The sequence below is a fragment of the Hyperolius riggenbachi genome, chromosome 9 (genome assembly GCF_040937935.1).
Source record: "Hyperolius riggenbachi isolate aHypRig1 chromosome 9, aHypRig1.pri, whole genome shotgun sequence".
NCBI classification, from domain to species: Eukaryota; Metazoa; Chordata; class Amphibia; order Anura; family Hyperoliidae; genus Hyperolius; species Hyperolius riggenbachi.
The window spans coordinates 295483709-295509928 of record NC_090654.1 but is presented as its reverse complement, the minus strand read 5'-3'; the positions used below and the strand labels follow the sequence as shown (position 1 = coordinate 295509928).

The window sequence follows — 26220 nt, the reverse complement described above, 5'->3', positions numbered from 1 at the left end:
CACACACACACACTGTACATACATACACACACACACACACACACACTGTACACACACACACACACACTGTACACACACACACACTGTACACACACACACACTGTACACACACACACACTGTACACACACACACTGTACACACACACACTGTACACACACACACTGTACACACACACACTGTACACACACACACTGTACACACACTATTACTTATAGATGTGGTCAGCTACATATTTAAATATTGGTGGTCCCTATATAGAATAGCAGTGCTGGCACCAGCCATCCACATGGAAGCCAGAAAGCAGTTATTCGCTGGTTTCCAATCAAATTTCACATCAGGTGACACTGCTGGCCAATAGGACTGCAGGCTGCCACCTGGGTATGCTTCACTGTCTGGCCCGCAAAGACTTCTACATCATTTTATGTATACTCCGGCCCCCCAGCAGTCTGATGTATGGTGACCCGGTCCTCCACCCAAAGGGTTTGGGGACCCCTACTCTAATGCAAAAATGTAGCTTCTGTGCTGTTCTCCTCCAATGTAGTTTAGTGATCCATCATAACAAAGCTCTACGCCAACCTTTCCACAACATTGTTCTTCCTTATGTCCATCACCCACTCACCTCCCTCCATTATATACAGTGTATATAACAAATGTACACACCCTTATTAAGATGACAGTTTTTTTGTGATGTAAAAAATTAGACCACAATAAATCATTTCAAAACTTTTCCCACCTCTACTGTTGCCTGTAACCTGTTACTATGGCTGCATGAAAGCATAGTTCAGCAAGTCTAAAAAGAAAAAAATCCCAGCCGCAATAAATAGAACGCCAGGGTGGTTAAATAGCATACAGTATACTAGATAGTTTTTCTCAGATCTGATCTAGTTATGTTGCCCACGTCTTCATAACTGATTTGATACTCAGAATGTGACAGTTTTGGCTGATGATCGCCGGTAATCAAAACTACAAAACAAAATCCTTTCGTACCAAGATCTCTCCAACAGCCAGCTCATTTCTGCTCTTTCAAATAAAGCTCAAGGTGATATTTTTGGCAGGCAGCGAGACAATATTTCCGTATGTGTTTTGTTTATTTTTGTGTACTAAAAAAAAAAAAAAAAAATACTAATATGGAAGTTTAAATAAGTTTCCTACATGCTAAACGTGCATTTATGGCTGTATAAAATATTTTTTACTTGAGGTTTCTCATATTCTTAAAAAGAACATTAATTGCTGAATAAATATTTCACGATTTCGATTCTGCGTGCATTCGCTTTTTTTTTTGTTTAAACTTCGAGTTATTTACAGAAAATGTATCTTTTTGTAGGTTTGCTCATTTTTCTTTCTACATATTCCTGTGAACGGAAACCGGTAAATATTTAATTGTACTATAGATAGAAAGCACCATTTGTAATGAAAAAAAAAGCCATCGTATGAAAAAAACGAAAGAATCCCGTGGATAGCTTAACAGCTCCGGGAGCGCTCATAGTACAAATCTCTGCCGCACTTGTGGCTCCTAAACCCCCCTGGTGTTCTGATTCTTTCCGGATTTTAGGGTCTAAAAGTGGTGCTATTTTTTTGCATGCTTTTAGATCCTAAAAACTGGAAAAAAAAATCCTGCTGCTGAGGAGATCTGCAGTAGCTCAGCACTCACTCACCTCCCTGGATCCAGCGCTGCAGTTTTCCCTCTGTCCTCCGGGTGGGCGTGGTAACCCTTTAGTGAGACTGCTGGCTGTCGTCATAACGACAGATGGCGATCTCACCAAGGGGATGCAGAGCCTTGGAAGACAGGAAGTAAGATGGCGGCCGACGTCAGGATCCCCCGGGAGGGCAGTTAAAACGCCCGCTGCACACATCGCTCTGCACAGACCTCCCGGTGGCTACCCCGAGTTCAGCTTGGGATAACCGCTCCTGGCATGTATTTCCTACCCCGAGCTGAACTCGTGGTCACCGCTAAGGAGGTTAAAGCACATGTGAACAGTGGGTAAAACTGTAGACATACTTACCTGGGGTTCTTCCTTTCCCCAGTACTCTAAGGTCCCTCTGCATCCTCTGGGTCCCCTCTGTTCTCCCACAAGCAGGTCTGTAAGATGTGCGACTCCAACACCAGTCACGCCAACTACACATGCACAGCACCCTCTGCATGCCCTTCTTGGTGGCGCTCCTGTCACTGGGAGTGCTCTGCGCATGCGCAGTTCTCAAAAGAATGAACCACGCATGCGAGGGCTTGATTGAGAAGACCGTGTGGATGGGGCCACACATACACAATCGACGTAACTGGCATTCGGGTCACATCTTAGAGAGCCACCAGCGGGAGACCGGAGAGGACCCAGAGGGCCTCACGGATTTTAGCCCCTGTTCAGGTGTGCTGTAAGCCTGATGCAGCGTAGATTTGACCACACTGACTCCCCCCACAAGGTCTCCACACTGTGTTGCTGAGGATCTGGTGGAAATGAGCCCAATTAAAGCTTGCACCTGCGCACTAGAGGGGAGCCAATAAGGTTCAGCTATTTTCACCAGGGCCTGAAGGGCAAGCCGGCCGGGGCGCCTGCATGCAGCGCCCACAAGCCCTCGGCAGCGGAATCTCGGTGTTCCCGGGGGCCGGATTGAGACTGAAGGGAAGGACGAGGGAAGCCTCTGGATCCTAAAGAGGTATGTACCCCCCCTCGGGGCATTCTTTTACACTTCAGGGCCGCTTTAGAGTGTACCTGAAATGATGTGACACGACCAGTACATATAGGACTCATCCTACTAGCAACTAGTCCCCATCTAATTTACTGCACCGTAAGTGTAAAAAAAACAAGTGCTGTTATGCAAATAACCTCGATGAACAGCTTGTGGAATACAGCCAGATGTCCTGAAAAGTGAATAGATGGCAAAATACTTCTTTTTGGCTGAGGAAGCACTACTAACAACATTTTAGAACTGAATGGGAATGAATTAGATTCAGCCATTAAACTGAAAATTAAATTATGAGACTGTTACGAATGTTCTATTTACCATTACTGCTACACATGCAATTCATTATCTCAGCTCAGGTTTGCCTAAACCACCCACCACAAACCAAACTCCAGGGGGAGAATATTATTATTGGATAGCTTGGAAAGGATTGTCTTTTTTTTTTTTTTTTTTTTTTTTTTTGGTGTGTGCTTACTATTGTGTTCCCGGCTTAGTGTATACGGCGCAGTTGTGGGTGGCGGCTTAGTGTATACGGCGCAGTTGTGGGTGGCGGCTTAGTGTATACAGCGCAGTTGTGGGTGGCAGCTTAGCGTGCACAACAATTGTAGTGTGCATGCGCAGTTATAGTTGTGTCTGTGCATACTTAAGTAGTACGGGCACATCTGTGGGTGGCGGCTTAGTGTATACGGCGCAGTTGTGGGTGGCAGCTTACATTGGACAACAATTGTAGTGTGCGTGCACAGTTGTAGGTGTGTCTGTGCATACTTAAGTAGCACGGGCACATTTGTGGGTGGCGGCTCCGTGTGGGCAGCTAATTAGTGGTTTTAAAATAATATACAATACTACAATAATAATACACTACAATAACATTTGTAAAGCGCTTTTCTCCCATAGGACTCAAAGCGCATAGCTGTGTCTCAGATTAATACAGGGTTTCAGGCTGGGTTGTGTTACAGAGGAGATAGTCAGATGTTCATGAATGCCAGACTGAAAAGGTAGGTTTTCAGTTTAGACTTAAATGTTTCCAGGGATGGGGCTGTCCTGATTGGGTGTGGCAGGGAGTTCCAAAGTGTAGGGGCAGCATGACAAAAGGCTCTGTCTCCAAAGGTTTTGAGGTGGACTCTGAGGGTGACCAAGGTGTTACGTCCTTTTGATCTAAGATTGTGGGGGGTGTGATGTAGTTGCAACAAGTCCTTCAGGTATCCAGGGCCCAGATTGTGCAAGGATTTGAATGTCAGTAAGCCAATCTTAAACAGAATTCTCCATTTTATCGGTAGCCAGCGGAGTGAGCTCAGGGTTGGTGTTATGTGGCAATGGCGGGGTTGGCTCGTTAACAGCCTTGCGGCGGCATTCTGTACTAATTGCAGGCGGCGTAAGTCTTTCTTATGCAGGCCTGTGTAGAGGACGTTGCAGTAGTCTAAAGCAGGCCATACACTGGCTCGATTCACGGCCGTTTCGACAGCAGATCCGATCCTGGGATCGAATCTGCTGCCAATCGCTTGCGCTAAACGCACCCGCCGATCCGATTCCCTCCCGAAATCGGATCGGTCCGTCGATCGCGCCGTGCGGGAAATTACCCTCGATCGCCCGGCGATAGGAGCGCGTCGCTTGCGGCGTACGATTCGGGCCCGATCCGAGCATGTATACATTACCTGAAGCTGGCTCCGGGGTCCTCTTCTCCTCGCTGCACCGCATTTCCGCATGTCCCAGTGTACGCTTATACTTCCTGTGTCACTCCGGTGACCAGGAAGTTGAAATAGAGGGCGCTCTATTTGAACTTCCTGGTCACGGAGTAACACAGGAAGCGCCGGGATGGAGCAAGAACAGCGGTGCGGTGCAGTGCGGAGAAGACGCCCGGGAGCCAGCCTCAGGTAATGTATACGGGGGGGGGGGGGGGGGACAGGCGGCAGGAGCAGCTGAACAGATTGTGATCGGTTTCAGGCTGAAATCGATTCACAATCTGTTTGCAGTAAAGGCAGCCATACGATCCCTCTCTGATCAGATTCGATCAGATAGGGATCTGTCAGCTGGTCGATCTAATGGCACATCGACCAGTGTATGGCCACCTTAACCTTGATGTGACGAAGGCATGGACTAGGGTTGGAAGATCCTCTGAAGGAATTAGGTGTTTAATCATAATCATGGCAGCCCCCAGGGCCTAGGGAGTGAGGGGCAGCAATAAAGCTTAATGGGGATTCTAACTATTCTTCCACAAAACAGGTTTCATTGTTTAATGTGAAATTACCATCTCCTTCTCAGGACACGATGATCAGACATGTTCTTCCAGATGAATATAGTGATAAAAGCGTAAAAAGCAGATCTAACCCTTCACACACTATCAAAGTATAACAATTCTGTAACACAACTGTCAGCAATGTTCTGTTCTTATAGTCCAACGTTCGGAATTACGTACTTTATTTTTGATTCGGTGACATAGCTTGGGTTGGATAGTTTGTCCTCCCATGGAAGCTTCCCACAGAGCCACTGAATCATACAATAACCCAGTATTTCCAAGTCTCCTCTTCTTGAAGGACCTGTAAAAAAATAAATAAATAAAAAAAAAAAATAAAAAAAAAAATCTATTTTTCTCATCGTACTAAAGTCCTGGCCCAACTAAAATGTGGCATATGGTTTTAGAGCTATGTATAACAAATGCTGGATACACGGTGCGTTCCCGCACTCGATTTCCTGCTCGATTCGTTTATTTCCAACATGTCCGATTTGCATTTCGATGGATAGTTAGGTCGATTTGGCATACTTTACATGCGAATCGACCTAACGATCCATCGAAATGCAAATCGGACATGTTGGAAATAAACGAATCGACGGGAATCGAGCGGGAAATCGAGTGCGGGAACGCACAGTGTGTATCCAGCATAAAAGTTGCCAATTGCTTACTGGGGTCTGTTATGAACCTCCACACATAACTGACATGGAGGAAAAGATAGAAAAAGCTGCTAACAAAAGCAGGGACATATTTATGGGTGATTTTCATTACCAGACATTAAACGGGGAAATCGAGGCCACTGACTCTAGTAAAAGTGGCAGATTTATATCAACACTGCAAGACAATTACCTAACTCAGATGGTAACTGTACCAACCGGGGGAGACGCGCTGCTTGGTTTGGTCATTTCAAATAGAGCAGATGTTATATCCAATGTGCAAGTTCGAGTACACTTGGAAAATAGTGACCATAATATGGTAACATTTGACCTACTAAACAGGGTTGTGAACAATGGGACAACTAAAACAATACAAAAAAAATGTAAGAAGCTAAGGGATTCGCTAAGAGTGATAGACTGGGAGACTAAATTACAGGTACCCAAAATAGCTCACACTCCTCGACTCCACAGACCTTGAGGTGCTATGGAGGAGGTAGAAGAAATTATCTGAGTCCAACTCTGACTCTGAGTTTATGAAACCAGACTGAAAGAGTTAAATATCAGGTATGTAAGTGGCTGACTCAGTCCTGACTCAGACAGGAAAGTGACTAACAGTGTGACCCTCACTGATAAGAAATTCCCCTTTTTACCTCTTTCCTGCTCCCACAGCCATTTTCTGCTAGGAAAGTGTTTTATAGTTGGAATTTCTTATCAGTGAGGGTCACACTGTAGTCGCTTTCTGAGACAGAAGTTTGTTCCAACCGTCAATACTAAATGTACGTATAATAGCCAATAGTACTTTCTGTAAAGTTAGGCTAGGTTTAGAATGGTGGGACTTTAAACAGATGCACAGCTAATCAATGTACCGCAGAGGCCGAAGCAGCCACACCGAAGCAAACACTAACATTTGCTCCTCTGTCACGGAGTTTAGAGCAGCATAAATTAATATACAGTTTATTGAAGTCATTCCAGCTAAGGACATAAACGAGGTGACAGAGACTGCCGTTTGACAGAGAAAAAACAACAATTCTGCCTGGATTATGAGGGGCGGCCGGGTTGTGTTTTTCCGCAGTCAGCTGATCGCGGTGGAAAATAAAACTATTTTCTTCATCTGTCTGGAGCCGGATTTCTAAGAATCTCAGGGACGTCGCGCTCCCGAGCGGTGCCAGGGAAATTTGCATACTGTATGTAGGAGGCCTAGCAAGTTGTTTGGACAGAAATACAAATGACTTCGGCAATAACAGCACCCCCTTAGTACAGTAAATGAACAGCTGAGCCAAACGCTTCAATATGTTTGTGAAGAACTACTTAGATTTCTGAAGTTATAAAGGGAAAGTGTCACACTTGCTCAATATTTGTAACACTTTGTTTCCATTCTGTTCCTGTGAGCAGCACTTTAGTGTGCGGCGAAATGCAGCAACGGTGGTGCTGGGAGAACGCGGCACCAATGCAGAGAATGCATAGATGGGTATAACATACAGGCATTCACGTGTCTGTACAGACGTGGACAAATGTGACACCACCTCTAACTTTACAGAAAAGTAGTAGTAGAGGGAAAAATAAATCTATACGTTTCAAACGGAGCGCTTCTGTAAGGTTTTGATGCTGTTAAGCTGTATGCTCCTTTTTGATTGGCCTGATGAAGCGGGATTGAGCCCGTGAAACGCGTTGCCTATTTGTACTGTGGAGTATAAATAAATTGTTGTTTGACTGTTGATGCCACAGTCCTTCCTTTGTTTGCTTTGTCTGCATGGATGGGATAGGCCCACCACTGCCCCATCGGTTTTAAGCTCGTTTAAGTGACTTATTCTATTGGCGCCTCTGGAAAGCTTCTGCATATTGCTAAGTCCACCCTTGGTGGAGGGTTGTACTCATCTTCTTCCCATCTACAGAGAGCGACTTTTATTTCTGAGTGGGGTCAGGTTAATCTCCCCACCTGCCTTTACAGTGGTTGCCTAATGGTAACCCTGGTTTGTGAGTATTAAATTGTTATATTACTCATTATTAATTATCATCTATACAATATCACACTATTGGGCTCTTGGTGTCCCCCCTCCCTTTATTTTCACTGTAGCTGTTCTTTAAAGAGGACCTGTAACCAAGGACTGAACTCCATCCCAATCAGTAGCCGCTACCCCCTTTCCCATGAGAAATCTATTCCTTTTCTCAAATAGATCATCTGGGTAGGTCTGTATGGCTAATAATGTAGTGAAACCCCTCCCACGGTGTGATGTCATGACCATGCTCCTGACAGTTTCCTTTCTGTGAGCCTTGTTGCATTGTGGGAAATAACAGCTGTTTTCAACTGCCAAGCAACCAGTATCTCCCTCTGTGCATGAAAACAAAAAAAATAAATAAAAAAAAAAACACTTTTAGCCTATTGCATTGTTGGTGGGTGTGGTTATAGATAATGCAGTTGGTGCTGTTTTCCATGTCTGCCAGCAGTAACTATGATTATGTGCAGACTGATTGTGGATCAACATGAACACATTACATGGCGAATATCAATCATTTCTTGATCTCTCCTCTATTTTTTATAACTTCTCACTTTGCAATGTATTGATTTATTTTTTCCCCCTTTCGCTAAAAATTCCTCTTTAAAGAGAACCCGAGGTGTGTTTAAAGAATGTTATCTGCATACAGAGGCTGGATCTGCCTATACAGCCCAGCCTCTGTTGCTATCCCAAACCCCACTAAGGTCCCCCTGCACTCTGCAATCCCTCATAAATCACAGCCATGCTGTGAGGCTGTGTTTACATCTGTAGTGTCAGTCTCAGCTGCTCCCCCGCCTCCTGCATAGCTCCGGTCCCTGCCCCCGTCCCTTCCCTCCAATCAGCAGGGAGGAAAGGGATGCAGGCGGGGACTGGAGTTCTGCAGGAGGCGGGGAGAACAGCAGACTGACACTTAAGAGATAAACACAGCCAGCTCTGACAAGCTGTTTGTCAGCAGCGTGGCTGTGATTTATGAGGGATTGCAGAGTGCAGGGGGACCTTAGGGGGGTTTGGGATAGCAACAGAGGCTGGGCTGTAAAGGCAGATCCAGCCTCTGTATGCAGATAATATTCTTCAAACCCACCTCGGGTTCTCTTTAAGGGACTCAGTGAAGAAACGTCCCCGGGCAAATAGCCATACCTGGCTTAGCATGCAGAGGAGTTAGCAGGGCTGATGGGAATCTGTTTCATTACAGATGCAGATTTTCTTCAGGCAGGCAGAGCAGAGAGAGTGGGTAGAACGGAACATAAGATATACTTACTGACTCCCTTGTGCGCGTCAACGCTTGTAAATTCTATTGTGCCGTTGTGACATTTCCGAGGATCCTCTTTATACTCCTTGTGAACGCCTTCTGGGCAGTATCTGTAAGCAAGGCCATAATCCACCAGGAACACCTGCAAAGATCAGGCGATGAGATCAGGCTCTACAATCCACTTTACACAAAGGAGGAAACTGCACATCTGACCGAAACACTCGCAGGTCAAACACTCAGCATGCTCTGACCGAAGTACTCGCAGGTCAAACGCTCAGCATACTCTGACCAGAGAACTCGCAGCTCAAACACTCAGCATACTCTGACCGAAGCACTCGCAGCTCAAACACTCAGCATACTCTGACCGAAGCACCCACAGGTCAAACACTCAGCATACTCTGATCGAAGCACTCGCAGGTCAAACACTCAGCATACTCTGACCGAAGCAGTCGCAGGTCAAACACTCAGCATACTCTGACCGAAGCACTCGCAGGTCAAACGCTCAGCATACTCTGACCGAAGCACTCGCAGGTCAAACGCTCAGCATACTCTGACCGAAGCAGTCGCAGGTCAAACGCTCAGCATACTCTGACCGAAGTACTCGCAGGTCAAACGCTCAGCATACTCTGACCAGAGAACTCGCAGCTCAAACACTCAGCATACTCTGACCGAAGCACTCGCAGCTCAAACACTCAGCATACTCTGACCGAAGCACCCGCAGGGCCCCTGATGAGTGCGCATGCACGAAACGCGTAGGGCGGAGCTACGGGTGTGGAGAGAGCTGGCGTGGAGGACATTGATTTTATGTTATGCTTGTTAAACTTCGGATCATGTGAGTGCACTCTGTTTTAACTTTTTAAATAAACATACGGTTTTACGCTATGAGAGGCCTTTCAGTTTGATAGGTGCTATGAACTATCTGCTCTGATGTGGATCCATCTGCGGGGAGACGACTGTTGAGGCTATGCAATAAGCGAGTTTGCTGTCTTATAATGTGGATGGCAATGTGAATAGGTGAGAGTCCACGTGTACTGGTGGTTGGGATATATGGATAGCAGGAAGAGCACTGTGACATCCGGTGGTAACATTAGATGTGTATAGCTGTCTGTGATTTGGCGGCCACGCTATATGGTGAGGACCTGTGAGACCCTGCATGCCGGAGGAGACACACTAGAAAATTATTTAGAGCACATGGTGTTTGGGAAGGAGATATAAGTCCAAACAGTATTATGCTATGTCTCTTTGTTTTCCCTTGTATGTTTGAGTGACAACTTTGGAACAAGACAACTCTGAAGCTGTGAGCGCAGTGTCGTGGTGGAAATATACTCAGCATACTCTGACCGAAGCACTCGCAGGTCAAACGCTCAGAACACTCTGACCGATGCACTCGCAAGTCAAACACTCAGCATACTCTGACCGAAGCAGTCGCAAGTCAAACACTCAGCATACTCTGACCGAAGCAGTCGCAGGTCAAACACTCAGCATACTCTGACCGAAGCACTCGCAAGTCAAACACTCAGCATACTCTGACCGATGCACTCGCAAGTCAAACACTCAGCATACTCTGACCGAAGCACTCGCAAGTCAAACACTCAGCTTACTCTGACCGAAGCACTCGCAAGTCAAACACTCAGCATACTCTGACCGAAGCACCCGCAGGTCAAACACTCAGCATACTCTGACCGAAGCACCCACAGGTCAAACACTCAGCATACTCTGACCGAAGCACCCACAGGTCAAACACTCAGCATACTCTGACCGAAGCACCCACAGGTCAAACACTCAGCATACTCTGACCGAAGCACCCGCAGGTCAAACACTCAGCATACTCTGACCGAAGCACCCGCAGGTCAAACACTCAGCATACTCTGACCGAAGCACTCGCAGGTCAAACACTCAGCATACTCTGACCTAAGCGCTCGCAGGTCAAACATTCAGCATACTCTGACCGAAGCACTCGCAGGTCAAAAACTCAGCATACTCTGACCGAAGCAGTCGCAGGTCAAACACTCAGCATACTCTGACCGAAGCAGTCGCAGCTCAAACACTCAGCATACTCTGACCGAAGCACTCGCAGGTCAAACACTCAGCATACTCTGACCGAAGCAGTCGCAGGTCAAACACTCAGCATACTCTGACCGAAGCAGTTGCAGGTCAAACACTCAGCATACATTCTGTCCCTATCACATGACAAGACTCCACATTTTACTCTGATAGATACCAACATCATACAGCACAGAAGTACAACTAAACTCAGAACTTCCTCTCAGATCTAAAAGATTAGCCACAGCACAATAACCTTTATGGTGGGAAAAAAAAGTCTTCAGTACAATTTATGGAAATCCTAAAAAAAAATTACATAACCTCATCTATCATGTGAGTGTTGTACACACAGGTCTCTTACATACCTCATCTATCATGTGAGTGTTGTACACACAGGTCTCTTACATACCTCATCTATCATGTGAGTGTTGTACACACAGGTCTCTTACATCCCTCATCTATCCTGTGAGTGTTGTACACACAGGTCTCTTACATATCTCATCTATCATGTGAGTGTTGTACACACAGGTCTCTTACATACCTCATCTATCCTGTGAGTGTTGTACACACAGGTCTCTTACATACCTCATCTATCCTGTGAGTGTTGTACACACAGGTCTCTTACATACCTCATCTATCATGTGAGTGTTGTACACACAGGTCTCTTATATACCTCATCTATCATGCGAGTGTTGTACACACAGGCCTCTTACATACCTCATCTATCATGTGACTGTTGTACACACAGGTCTCTTACATACCTCATCTATCATGTGAGTGTTGTACACACAGGTCTCTTACATACCTCATCTATCATGTGAGTGTTGTACACACAGGTCTCTTACATACCTCATCTATCATGTGAGTGTTGTACACACAGGTCTCTTACATACCTCATCTATCATGTGAGTGTTGTACACACAGGTCTCTTACATACCTCATCTATCATGCGAGTGTTGTACACACAGGTCTCTTACATACCTCATCTATCATGCGAGTGTTGTACACACAGGTCTCTTACATACCTCATCTATCATGCGAGTGTTGTACACACAGGTCTCTTACATACCTCATCTATCATGCGAGTGTTGTACACACAGGCCTCTTACATACCTCATCTATCATGCGAGTGTTGTACACACAGGCCTCTTACATACCTCATCTATTCTGTGAGTGTTGTACACACAGGTCTCTTACATCCCTCATCTATCATGTGAGTGTTGTACACACAGGTCTCTTACATCCCTCATCTATCATGTGAGTGTTGTACACACAGGTCTCTTACATCCCTCATCTATCATGTGAGTGTTGTACACACAGGTCTCTTACATCCCTCATCTATCATGTGAGTGTTGTACACACAAGTCTCTTACATCCCTCATCCATCATGTGAGTGTTGTACACACAGGTCTCTTACATCCCTCATCTATCATGTGAGTGTTGTACACACAAGTCTCTTACATCCCTCATCCATCATGTGAGTGTTGTACACACAGGTCTCTTACATAACCTCATCTATCATGTGAGTGTTGTACACACAGGTCTCTTACATCCCTCATCTATCATGTGAGTGTTGTACACACAGGTCTCTTACATACCTCATCATGTGAGTGTTGTACACACAGGTCTCTTACATACCTCCTCTATCCTGTGAGTGTTGTACACACAGGTCTCTTACATACCTCATCATGTGAGTGTTGTACACACAGGCCTCTAACATACCTCATCTATCATGTGACTGTTGTACACACAAGTCTCTTACATCCCTCATCTATCCTGTGAGTGTTGTACACACAGGTCTCTTACATACCTCATCTATCATGTGACTGTTGTACACACAAGTCTCTTACATCCCTCATCTATCCTGTGAGTGTTGTACACACAGGTCTCTTACATACCTCATCTATCATGTGACTGTTGCACACACAGGTCTCTCACATCCCTCATCTATCATGTGAGTGTTGTACGCACAGGTCTCTTACATACCTCATCTATCATGTGAGTGTTGTACGCACAGGTCTCTCACATCCCTCATCTATCATGTGAGTGTTGTACGCACAGGTCTCTTACATACCTCATCTATCATGTGACTGTTGTACACACAGGTCTCTTACATACCTCATCTATCATGTGAGTGTTGTACACACAGGTCTCTTACATCCCTCATCTATCATGTGACTGTTGTACACACAAGTCTCTTACATCCCTCATCTATCCTGAGTGTTGTACACACAGGTCTCTTACATCCCTCATCTATCATGTGACTGTTGTACACACAGGTCTCTTACATCCCTCATCTATCATGTGAGTGTTGTACACACAGGTCTCTTACATCCCTCATCTATCCTGTGAGTGTTGTACACACAGGTCTCTTACATCCCTCATCTATCCTGTGAGTGTTGTACACACAGGTCTCTTACATCCCTCATCTATCATGTGAGTGTTGTACACACAGGTCTCTTACATACCTCATCTATCATGTGACTGTTGTACACACAGGTCTCTTACATCCCTCATCTATCATGTGACTGTTGTACACACAGGTCTCTTACATCCCTCATCATGTGACTGTTGTACACACAGGCCTCTTACATACCTCATCTTTATTTTTATGATGTAGGAGTAGATTGGAAGCTTTGATATCCCCATGTACGTATTCATGCTCATGTATGTACTCCAAAACATCGATCTAAAAAAAAATAAAAAAAATGATATAATGTGAGGATTCTCAAGCTTTGCCGCTAGTAGGAGACTAATCACATAACATGATGATATTCCAGCCAGCAAAGCATTATCTACACAGATATAGGGTTAGATCACAGCAGCACAAATACATGTAGAGATAAGAAAATGGAATGACATATTTCTGGTGCCCTAAAAGCAACAGCACAGCCAGAACACTGGTTTATGGATACATATTACTAAAACTGTGTAAACCTGGTACCATAATGGCCAGCTTCCCATCTGACCAACTACAGTAGTAATGTAATAATAAAGAGAACATAAATCCTATTACATTATTACTAGGGATGGGACGAATCCACAATTTTTTCGAATCCGAAAAGGTTCTCGAATATCTCGAACCTTTCGAATCCCGAATCTAACGAATCCTGCACATAAGAATTGTGCGATCCGTGGTATAGTTGCCCGCAGTATAGGTACCCAGGCATAGGTAGCGAGGTAAAGGTGCCTTCAGTATAGCTAGCTAGGTATGGGTGCCTTCAATATTGGTAGCTTTCAGTATAGGTAGCAAGGTATAGGGGCCTGCAGTATAGGTAGCAGGGTATAGGGGCCTTCAGTATAGGTAGCAGGGCATATGGGCCTTCAGTATAGGTAGCAAGGTACATGTGCCTTCAGTATCGGTAGCAAGGTATAGGGGCCTTCAGTATCGGTAGGTAGCAGGGTATAGAGGCCTTCAGTATCGGTAGCAAGGTACATGTGCCTTCAGTATCGGTAGCAAGGTATATGGGCCTTCAGTATAGGTAGCACAGTACATGTGCTTTCAGTATTGGTAGGTAACTAGGTATAGGGGCCTTCAGTATAGGTAGCAGGGTATATGTGCCTTCAGTATAGGTAGCAGGGTATATGTGCCTTCAGTATAGGTAGCAGGGTATATGTGCCTTCAGTATAGGTAGGTAGCTAGGTATAGGGGACTTCAGTATAGGTAGTAAGGTACATTTGCCTTCAGTATAGGTAGGTAGGTAGGTAGGTAGGTAAAGGAACCTTCAGTATAGGTAGCAGGGTATAGGGCCTTAAGCATAGGTAGGTCTGTAGGTAGGCAGGTATAGGTGCCTTTAGGTAGGTAGGTACGTATAGGGGGCCTTTAGGTAGGTATAGGGGCCTGTAGGTAGGTGGGTATAGTGGCCTGTAGGTAGGTATAGCGGCCTGTAGGTAGGTAAGGATAGTTGCCTGTAGGTAGGTAGGTAAGGATAGTTGCCTGTAGGTAGGTATAGTGTCCGGTAGGTAGGTACGTATAGGGGGCCTGAAGGTAGGTGGGTAGGTAGGTATTGAGGCCTGTAGGTAGGTATAGGGGCCTGTAGGTAGGTAGGTAGGTAGAGCAGCAGACCTCTTCGTTACTTCCCTGTTTCCTGTTGAGGCCGGACCGGCTCTTACTGATGACGTCATTGTAAAAGCCGTCACTAGGGGGAACCAGGAAGTCAGCGAGAGGTCTGCCGCTCTGCGCTCCGCTATGGATAGGTGAGTTGTTACAGTATGCGGGCGGGCGGAGGAGGCGCGGGGGGGGGGGCGGAGGAGGACGAGTGCGAGCGGCGGATGCAGCGTCGGGATTCGGCGGATTCATGTAGTGGAAAATGGCGTCGGGATTCGAATCCACGAATCTCGAATATTTCCTAATATTCGAGGGATTCGTGGATTCGCAGGATTCGTCGTCCCACCCCTAATTATTACTGTCACTACAGTACATTCATCTTTATTATGATTGCATTATTATATTTTTAGAGTTATAAGTGGTGTATTAGCACATTATTATGATTCTTGTTATTGGTTATTATGCTTCTACCAGCCCCATGCAGCCATCCTGTGCCCTCGCAGTCACTCACTGCTGCTCCAGTCCCCCACCAGCTAGTTCTGCTTCTACCAGCCCCATGCAGCCATCCTGTGCCCTCCTAGTCACTCACTGCTGCTCCAGTCCCCCGCCACCAGCTAGTTCTGCTTCTACCAGCCCCATGCAGCCATCCTGTGCTCTCGTAGTCACTCACTGCTGCTCCAGTCCCCCGCCGCCAGCTAGTTCTGCTTCTACCAGCCCCATGCAGCCATCCTGTGCCCTCCTAGTCACTCACTGCTGCTCCAGTCCCCCGCCACCAGCTAGTTCTGCTTCTACCAGCCCCATGCAGCCATCCTGTGCCCTCGTAGTCACTCACTGCTGCTCCAGTCCCCCGCCGCCAGCTAGTTCTGCTTCTACCAGCCCCATGCAGCCATCCTGTGCCCTCGTAGTCACTCACTGCTGCTCCAGTCCCCCGCCGCCAGCTAGTTCTGCTTCTACCAGCCCCATGCAGCCATCCTGTGCCCTCGTAGTCACTCACTGCTGCTCCAGTCCCCCGCCTCCAGCTAGTTCTGCTTCTACCAGCCCCATGCAGCCATCCTGTGCCCTCCTAGTCACTCACTGCTGCTCCGGTCCCCCGCCTCCAGCTAGTTCTGCTTCTACCAGCCCCATGCAGCCATCCTGTGCCCTCCTAGTCACTCACTGCTGCTCCGGTCCCCCTATGCCAGCTAGTTCTGCTTCTACCAGCCCCATGCAGCCATCCTGTGCCCTCGTAGTCACTCACTGCTGCTCCAGTCCCCCGCCACCAGCTAGTTCTGCTTCTACCAGCCCCATGCAGCCACACTGTGCCCTCCTAGTCACTCACTGCTGCTCCAGTCCCCCGCCACCAGCTAGTTCTGCTTCTACCAGCCCCATGCAGCCATCCTGTGCCCTCCTAGTCACTCACTGCTGCTCCTGTCCCCCGCCGCCAGCTAGTTCTGCTTCTACCAGCCCCATGCAGCCATCCTGTGCCCTCGCAGTCACTCACTGCTGCTCCAGTCCCCCGCCACCAGCAAGTTCTGCTTCTACCAGCCCCATGCAGCCATCCTGTGCCCTCCTAGTCACTCACTGCTGCTCCAGTCCCCCGCCACCAGCTAGTTCTGCTTCTACCAGCCCCATGCAGCCATCTGTGCCCTCATAGTCACTCACTGCTGCTCCAGTCCCCCGCCACCAGCTAGTTCTGCTTCTACCAGCCCCATGCAGCCATCCTGTGCCCTCGTAGTCACTCACTGCTGCTCCAGTCCCCCGCTGCCAGCTAGTTCTGCTTCTACCAGCCTCATGCAGCCATCCTGTGCCCTCGTAGTCACTCACTGCTGCTCCAGTCCCCCACCACCAGCTAGTTCTGCTTCTACCAGCCCCATGCAGCCATCCTGTGCCCTCGCAGCCACTCACTGCTGCTCCAGTCCCTGCCTCCAGCTAGTTCTGCTTCTACCAGCCCCCTGCAGCCATCCTGTGCCCTCGTAGTCACTCACTGCTGCTCCAGTCCCCCGCTGCCAGCTAGTTCTGCTTCTACCAGCCTCATGCAGCCATCCTGTGCCCTCGTAGTCACTCACTGCTGCTCCGGTCCCCCGCCACCAGCTAGTTCTGCTTCTACCAGCCCCCTGCAGCCATCCTGTGCCCTCCTAGTCACTCACTGCTGCTCCGGTCCCCCACCACCAGCTAGTTCTGCTTCTACTAGCCCCATGCAGCCATCCTGTGCCCTCGTAGTCACTGCTGCTCCAGTCCCCCGCCACCAGCTAGTTCTGCTTCTACCAGCCCCATGCAGCCATCCTGTGCCCTCCTAGTCACTCACTGCTGCTCCGGTCCCCCTCTGCCAGCTAGTTCTGCTTCTACCAGCCCCAAGCAGCCATCATGTGCACTCGTAGTCACTCACTGCTGCTCCAGTCCCCGCCACCAGCTAGTTCTGCTTCTACCAGCCCCATGCAGCCATCCTGTGCCCTCCTAGTCACTCACTGCTGCTCCGGTCCCCCTATGCCAGCTAGTTCTGCTTCTACCAGCCCCATGCAGCCATCCTGTGCCCTCGTAGTCACTCACTGCTGCTCCAGTCCCCCTATGCCAGCTAGTTCTGCTTCTACCAGCCCCATGCAGCCATCCTGTGCCCTCGTAGTCACTCACTGCTGCTCCAGTCCCCCGCTGCCAGCTAGTTCTGCTTCTACCAGCCCCATGCAGCCATCCGGTGCCCTCGTAGTCACTCACGGATCCTCTGGTCCCCCGCCACCAGCTAGTTCTGCTTCTACCAGCCTCATGCAGCCATCCTGTGCCCTCCTAGTCACTCACTGCTGCTCCAGTCCCCCTATGCCAGCTAGTTCTGCTTCTACCAGCCCCATGCAGCCATCCTGTGCCCTCGTAGTCACTCACTGCTGCTCCAGTCCCCCGCCGCCAGCTAGTTCTGCTTCTACCAGCCCCATGCAGCCATCCGGTGCCCTCGTAGTCACTCACGGATCCTCTGGTCCCCCGCCACCAGCTAGTTCTGCTTCTACCAGCCCCATGCAGCCATCCTGTGCCCTCGCAGTCACTCACTGCTGCTCCAGTCCCCCGCCACCAGCTAGTTCTGCTTCTACCAGCCCCATGCAGCCATCCTGTGCCCTCGTAGTCACTCACTGCTGCTCCAGTCCCCCGGCACCAGCTAGTTCTGCTTCTACCAGCCCCATGCAGCCATCCTGTGCCCTCGTAGTCACTCACTGCTGCTCCAGTCCCCCGCCACCAGCTAGTTCTGCTTCTACCAGCCCCCTGCAGCCATCCTGTGCCCTCGTAGTCACTCACTGCTGCTCCAGTCCCCCGCCACCAGCTAGTTCTGCTTCTACCAGCCCCCTGCAGCCGTCCTGTGCCCTCGTAGTCACTCAATGCTGCTCCAGTCCCCCGCCACCAGCTAGTTCTGCTTCTACCAGCCCCATGCAGTCATCCTGTGCCCTCGTAGTCACTCACTGCTGCTCCAGTCCCCCGCCCCCAGCTAGTTCTGCTTCTACCAGCCCCCTGCAGCCATCCTGTGCCCTCGTAGTCACTCACTGCTGCTCCAGTCCCCCGCCGCCAGCTAGTTCTGCTTCTACCAGCCCCATGCAGCCATCCTGTGCCCTCGTAGTCACTCACTGCTGCTCCAGTCCCCCGCCACCAGCTAGTTCTGCTTCTACCAGCCCCCTGCAGCCATCCTGTGCCCTCGTAGTCACTCACTGCTGCTCCAGTCCCCCTATGCCAGCTAGTTCTGCTTCTACCAGCCCCATGCAGCCATCCTGTGCCCTCGTAGTCACTCACTGCTGCTCCAGTCCCCCGCTGCCAGCTAGTTCTGCTTCTACCAGCCCCATGCAGCCATCCTGTGCCCTCCTAGTCACTCACTGCAGCTCCAGTCCCCCTATGCCAGCTAGTTCTGCTTCTACCAGCCCCATGCAGCCATCCTGTGCCCTCGTAGTCACTCACTGCTGCTCCAGTCCCCCGCCGCCAGCTAGTTCTGCTTCTACCAGCCCCATGCAGCCATCCTGTGCCCTCGTAGTCACTCACTGCTGCTCCAGTCCCCCGCCGCCAGCTAGTTCTGCTTCTACCAGCCCCATGCAGCCATCCTGTGCCCTCGCAGTCACTCACTGCTGCTCCAGTCCCCGCCACCAGCTAGTTCTGCTTCTACCAGCCCCATGCAGCCATCCTGTGCCCTCCTAGTCACTCACTGCTGCTCCAGTCCCCCGCCGCCAGCTAGTTCTGCTTCTACCAGCCCCATGCAGCCATCCTGTGCCCTCGCAGTCACTCACTGCTGCTCCAGTCCCCCGCCACCAGCTAGTTCTGCTTCTACCAACCCCATGCAGCCATCCTGTGCCCTCGTAGTCACTCACTGCTGCTCCAGTCCCCCGCCACCAGCTAGTTCTGCTTCTACCAGCCCCATGCAGCCATCCTGTGCCCTCGTAGTCACTCACTGCTGCTCCAGTCTCCCGCCACCAGCTAGTTCTGCTTCTACCAGCCCCCTGCAGCCATCCTGTGCCCTCGTAGTCACTCACTGCTGCTCCAGTCCCCCGCCACCAGCTAGTTCTGCTTCTACCAGCCCCCTGCAGCCATCCTGTGCCCTCGTAGTCACTCACTGCTGCTCCAGTCCCCCGCCACCAGCTAGTTCTGCTTCTACCAGCCCCATGCAGCCATCCTGTGCCCTCGTAGTCACTCACCGCTGCTCCAGTCCCCCGCCACCAGCTAGTTCTGCTTCTACCAGCCCCATGCAGCCATCCTGTGCCCTCGTAGTCACTCACTGCTGCTCCAGTCCTCCGCCTCCAGCTAGTTCTGCTTCTACCAGCCCCATGCAGCCATCCTGTGCCCTCGTAGTCACTCACTGCTGCTCCAGTCCCCCGCCTCCAGCTAGTTCTGCTTCTACCAGCCCCCTGCAGCCATCCTGTGCCCTCCTAGTCACTCACTGCTGCTCCAGTCCCCCGCCGCCAGCTAGTTCTGCTTCTACCAGCCCCATGCAGCCATCCTGTGCCCTCGTAGTCACTCACTGCTGCTCCAGTCCCCCGCCACCAGCTAGTTCTGCTTCTACCAGCCCCATGCAGCCATCCTGTGCCCTCGTAGTCACTCACTGCTGCTCCAGTCCCCCGCCACCAGCTAGTTCTGCTTCTACCAGCCCCCTGCAGCCATCCTGTGCCCTCGTAGTCACTCACTGCTGCTCCAGTCCCCCGCCACCAGCTAGTTCTGCTTCTACCAGCCCCATGCAGCCATCCTGTGCCCTCGTAGTCACTCACTGCTGCTCCAGTCCCCCGCCACCAGCTAGTTCTGCTTCTACCAGCCTCATGCAGCCATCCTGTGCCCTTGTAGTCACTCACTGCTGCTCCAGTCCCGCCTCCACCAGCTAGTTCTGCTTCTACCAGCCCCATGCAGCCATCCTGTGCTCTCGTAGTCACTCACTGCTGCTCCAGTCCCGCCTCCACCAGCTAGTTCTGCTTCTACTAGCCCCATGCAGCCATCCTGTGCCCTCGTAGTCACTCACTGCTGCTCCAGTCCCCCGCCACCAGCTAGTTCTGCTTCTACCAGCCTCATGCAGCCATCCTGTGCTCTCGTAGTCACTCACTGCTGCTCCAGTCCCCCGCCGCCAGCTAGTTCTGCTTCTACCAGCCCCATGCAGCCATCCTGTGCCCTCGTAGTCACTCACTGCTGCTCCGGTCCCCCTCCACCAGCTAGTTCTGCTTCTACCAGCCCCCTGCAGCCATCCTGTGCTCTCGTAGTCACTCACTGCTGCTCCAGTCCCACGCCGCCAGCTAGTTCTGCTTCTACCAGTCCCATGCAGCCATCCTGTGCCCTCGTAGTCACTCACTGCTGCTCCAGTCCCCCACCACCAGCTAGTTCTGCTTCTACCAGCCCCCTGAAGCCATCCTGTGCCCTCGTAGTCACTCGCTGCTCCAGTCCCCCGCCACCAGCTAGTTCTGCTTCTACCAGCCTCATGCAGCCATCCTGTGCCCTCGTAGTCACTCACTGCTGCTCCCGTCCCCCCGCCGCCAGCTAGTTCTGCTTCTACCAGCCGCATGCAGCCATCCTGTGCCTTCATAGTCACTCACTGCTGCTCCAGTCCCCCGCCACCAGCTAGTTCTGCTTCTACCAGCCCCATGCAGCCATCCTGTGCCCTCGTAGTCACTCACTGCTGCTCCAGTCCCCCGGCACCAGCTAGTTCAGTGTTCTCCCCAGAATTTTTTTCCAGCCGGGTGGCATGAAATAGTAGCCGGGTGGCAGGAAAAAGTAGCCGGGTGGGGCGAGTTGAAAATGCAGGGCAACTGTGCTTACAGCATAGGAGGAGTTGAGGAGGTGAGCCGATGACAGCCGGGTGGTCACGAAATCCAGCCGGGTGGAGCACCCGGCTAAAAGAGCCTGGGGAGAACACTGTAGTTCTGCTTCTACCAGCCCCATGCAGCCATCCTGTGCCTTCATAGTCACTCACTGCTGCTCCAGTCCCCCGCCTCCAGCTAGTTCTGCTTCTACCAGCCCCCTGCAGCCATCCTGTGCCCTCGTAGTCACTCTCTGCTGCTCCAGTCCCCCGGCACCAGCTAGTTCTGCTTCTACCAGCCCCATGCAGCCATCCTGTGCCTTCATAGTCACTCACTGCTGCTCCAGTCCCCCGCCGCCAGCTAGTTCTGCTTCTACCAGCCCCATGCAGCCATCCTGTGCCTTCATAGTCACTCACTGCTGCTCCAGTCCCCCGCCTCCAGCTAGTTCTGCTTCTACCAGCCCCCTGCAGCCATCCTGTGCCCTCGTAGTCACTCACTGCTGCTCCAGTCCCCCGCCACCAGCTAGTTCTGCTTCTACCAGCCCCATGCAGCCATCCTGTGCCCTCGCAGTCACTCACTGCTGCTCCAGTCCCCCGCCACCAGCTAGTTCTGCTTCTACCAGCCCCCTGCAGCCATCCTGTGCCCTCGTAGTCACTCACTGCTTCTCCAGTCCCCCGCTGCCAGCTAGTTCTGCTTCTACCAGCCCCATGCAGCCATCCTGTGCCCTCGCAGTCACTCACTGCTGCTCCAGTCCCCCGCTGCCAGCTAGTTCTGCTTCTACCAGCCCCCTGCAGCCATCCTGTGCCCTCGTAGTCACTCACTGCTGCTCCAGTCCCCCGCCACCAGCTAGTTCTGCTTCTACCAGCCCCCTGCAGCCATCCTGTGCCCTCGTAGTCACTCACTGCTGCTCCAGTCCCCCGCCGCCAGCTAGTTCTGCTTCTACCAGCCCCATGCAGCCATCCTGTGCCCTCGTAGTCACTCACTGCTGCTCCAGTCCCCAGCCACCAGCTAGTTCTGCTTCTACCAGCCCCATCCAGCCATCCTGTGCCCTCGTAGTCACTCACTGCTGCTCCAGTCCCCCGCCACCAGCTAGTTCTGCTTCTACCAGCCCTTTGCAGCCATCCTGTGCCCTCGTAGTCACTCACTGCTGCTCCAGTCCCCCACCACCAGCTAGTTCTGCTTCTACCAGCCGCATGCAGCCATCCTGTGCCCTCGTAGTCACTCACTGCTGCTCCAGTCCTCCGCCACCAGCTAGTTCTGCTTCTACCAGCCCCATGCAGCCATCCTGTGCCCTCGTAGTCACTCACTGCTGCTCCAGTCCCCCGCCACCAGCTAGTTCTGCTTCTACCAGCCTCATGCAGCCATCCTGTGCCCTCGTAGTCACTCACTGCTGCTCCAGTCCCCCGCCTCCAGCTAGTTCTGCTTCTACCAGCCCCATGCAGCCATCCTGTGCCCTCGTAGTCACTCACTGCTGCTCCAGTCCCCCGCCACCAGCTAGTTCTGCTTCTACCAGCCTCATGCAGCCATCCTGTGTCCTCGTAGTCACTCACTGCTGCTCCAGTCCCCCGCCGCCAGCTAGTTCTGCTTCTACCAGCCCCATGCAGCCATCCTGTGCCCTCGTAGTCACTCACTGCTGCTCCAGTCCCCCGCTGGCAGCTAGTTCTGCTTCTACCAGCCCCATGCAGCCATCCTGTGCCCTCGTAGTCACTCACTGCTGCTCCAGTCCCCCGCCACCAGCTAGTTGTGCTTCTACCAGCCCCCTGCAGCCATCCTGTGCCCTCGTAGTCACTCACTGCTGCTCCAGTCCCCCGCCACCAGCTAGTTCTGCTTCTACCAGCCCCCTGCAGCCATCCTGTGCCCTCGTAGTCACTCACTGCTGCTCCAGTCCCCCGCCACCAGCTAGTTCTGCTTCTCCCAGCCCCATGCAGCCATCCTGTGCCCTCGTAGTCACTCACTGCTGCTCCAGTCCCCCGCTGCCAGCTAGTTCTGCTTCTACCAGCCCCATGCAGCCATCCTGTGCCCTCGTAGTCACTCACTGCTGCTCCAGTCCCCCGCCACTAGCTAGTTCTTCCTCTACCAGCCCCATGCAGCCATCCTGTGCCCTCGTAGTCACTCACTGCTGCTCCAGTCCCTGCTGGCAGCTTGCCGACCTCGGAGGTCGGCGGGCCGCATTGCGTACATTTTTACGCATTCCCGCTAGGGCAGGAACATTAACATGTATTTTTACGAATTACTGGTTTAATGCGTAAAAATATACGCATTTGACCAGTAATGCATAAAAATGTATGTGTTAATGTTCCTGCACTGCTCTGTAAAATCATTTAGAATGCTGAGTAGTGTGTAAACTGCAAATACTAGAGAATGATGCAATGTTATAAAAAAACACTATATAACTGAAAATAAAAAATGAGAATATTTTCTTTGCTATTAATGTTCTACTAATTATCCGTACTACACAACCAATTCATGATATCATCATTTTTCTCTTCGCTTCAGTGTCTAAGTGCAAGGCAAATTATGATATATTCCACCCAATAAAGTAAAAAAAAACAAACAAAAAAAAAACCACATGCCCGAGTTCGGAAGATGGATAGAAAACCCTACCAGTCTTAAGGCCAGCTTCAGGACTGTCTCGTGACTAAACCGTTTCCCGGTTTCCTCAAAAACTTTTTGAAGATCTGTTCCAAATCGATCCATCACCATGAACCTGTAGCTGGATAGAAGGGACCGCGATACTCCCATAGTTAGAAGCTCATTTAAAAATGCTTTACCAAACAACAGACACACACTGAGGAGACAAAGCACTTGTGGCATTCATATTACCTGCTTCCATTCTTGTCATGCAGCCCTGAGCCCCAGTATCTGGGCACACCGAGGTACTTCAGTTTATGAGTGCGGGTCCACTGCTGAACTGCAAAATGATAAAAATATATATAAAACAATAGCAGCCTTCAGAGAACCAGTTACCTGGCAGACCTGCTGATCCTCTGCCTCTAATACTTTTAGCCATAGCCCCTGAACAGGCATGCAGCAGATCAGGGATTTCTGACATTATAATCAGATTTGAGATTAGCTGCATGTTTGTTTCAGGTGTGATTCAGACACCACTGCAGCCAAATAGCAACTGGTAATGTTTAACCTCCTTAGCGGTATGCCCGACACTGTGTCAGGTATACCGCTCTGTGGCCCCAGGGGTGCCCCATAATTAAATAACTGTCCCAAATGACTGTAAACCCTTTAGCTAGCATTAGGCTAGCTAGTAAAGGTGTCTGACACCCGCCGCTCCCCCCATTTATACATTACCCAGCCTGGATCCAGCTATCATGCAGCCTCCCTGCGCAGCTCCAGACTCTCTATGGGGAGGTTCAGGTCTGCGCATGACGTCATGTGTGATCCTCCCCATAGTGAAGAGCGCAGCTGTGCAGAGAGGCTGCGCGATCACTGGATCCAAAGGGGGGGGGGGGGTAATGTATTAACTGGCTGGATCGGGGGATCCCGGACACCTTTACTAGCTAGCCTAGTGCTAGCTAGAGGGTTTACAGTCATTTGGGACAATTATTTTATTATCGGCCAAAAAGTAACAAAACCTCCTGAGCGGCGTAACGCTCAGGAAGATAAAGAGAATGTCTGACTGAATGACCGACAGCGATATGGACTTGACTGACAGCGGCACTCGCACAGGCGCAGTAGAAGATGACCTGGAGAGGTCGGCCTCTGCACCGTTGGGGACCGGGAGCTAGCGGCTGAGAGCGGAACTGTGGCTGCTAGGGGCTGGAGGAAGCCCCGGGTAAGTGGATGTCTTTTTTGCAGCTCGGATAATTCCTTTAAAGAGAACCCGAGGTGGGTTTGAAGAATATTATCTGCATACAGAGGCTGGATCTGCCTATACAGCCCAGCCTCTGTTGCTATCCCAAACCCCACTAAGGTCCCCCTGCACTCTGCAATCCCTCATAAATCACAGCCACGCTGCTGACAAACAGCTTGTCAGAGCTGGCTGTGTTTATCTCTATAGTATCAGTCTGCTGCTCTCCCCGCCTCCTGCAGAACTCCAGTCCCCGCCTGCATCCCTTCCCTCCCTGCTGATTGGAGGGAAGGGACAGGGACCGGAGCTATGCAGGAGGTGGGGGAGCAGCTGAGACTGACACTACAGATGCAAACACAGACTCACAGCACGGCTGTGATTTATGAGGGATTGCAGAGTCCAGGGGGACCTTAGGGGGGTTTGGGATAGCAACAGAGGCTGGGCTGTATAGGCAGATCAAGCCTCTGTATGCAGATAACATTCTTTAACCACTTCACCTCCCTTGCTACGCTTATCTACTCCCCACAGAACTTTACCTGGGGCTCAGGGGAGTAGATAGGCGTACTTGTGGTAAACAGTGTGCTGTATGCCCAATAAGCTATCTGATTATGTATATAGGGTATCATTTTAACCGTGACAAGTGAGAGAATAGATTTTGTGTTGTTTGACAACTGAGGGCTAAGTCATGTGATTTTTTTTACCGGAAAACTGAATGAAAAGCAATAAAACTGTTATTTTCATGTACTCTATACCCCTAAATAAATACTTGTAAAAAAAAACAAAAGTGACAGCATTGAAAAGAGAATACATAGTTACCCTAGTGACTTAACTTTTAAAATATGTATGCCATGAGAGTGTATTACTGTTAATCATGAAGATAAGGGCTTTTAATTACTGATAGAGTACAATGAGAAATCAAAACACACAAACCAGAAACTGATATATTATCGCCATACATTGTACTAGGAACATTATTTAAATGTTGAGATAACCAGGACAAATTAGCAAATACAATGTGTGGGTTTTACCTATGGTAACATTGTTTATTTGAAAATTATAGTGCATGGAAATGGAGAAATAGTGTATTTTTTCTTCTCATTTTTCCCTTTAAAATGCACAGATAATAGCATAATTACTAAAAGCAAATATCACCCTCACAAAGCATAATTTGTGGCAAAAAAAAACAAGATATAGATCATTTACATCTGATGAGTAGCAATAAAGTTATTGGTGAATGAATGGGAGGAGCGCTGAAATGTGAAAATTGCTCTGGTTTTTAAGCAAAAAACCCTGTGGTGCTGAAGTGGTTAAA

At 50.1% G+C, this 26220-nt stretch overlaps 1 protein-coding gene across 2 annotated transcripts in view; it reads right to left on the bottom strand.

The window, feature by feature from the left end:
• The window catches only part of VRK1 (VRK serine/threonine kinase 1), a 74085-nt gene that overhangs the window by 28761 nt on the left and 19104 nt on the right, over positions 1–26220 (bottom strand). For both annotated transcript variants that reach the window (XM_068254789.1, XM_068254788.1), the window contains exons 5-9: positions 23930–24017; positions 23711–23819; positions 13443–13535; positions 8813–8945; positions 5091–5211 (exon numbers count right to left, since the gene is read on the bottom strand). In XM_068254789.1, the coding sequence (XP_068110890.1) occupies positions 5091–5211; positions 8813–8945; positions 13443–13535; positions 23711–23819; positions 23930–24017 (544 nt within the window). The remainder of the gene's footprint in view (positions 1–5090; positions 5212–8812; positions 8946–13442; positions 13536–23710; positions 23820–23929; positions 24018–26220) is intronic.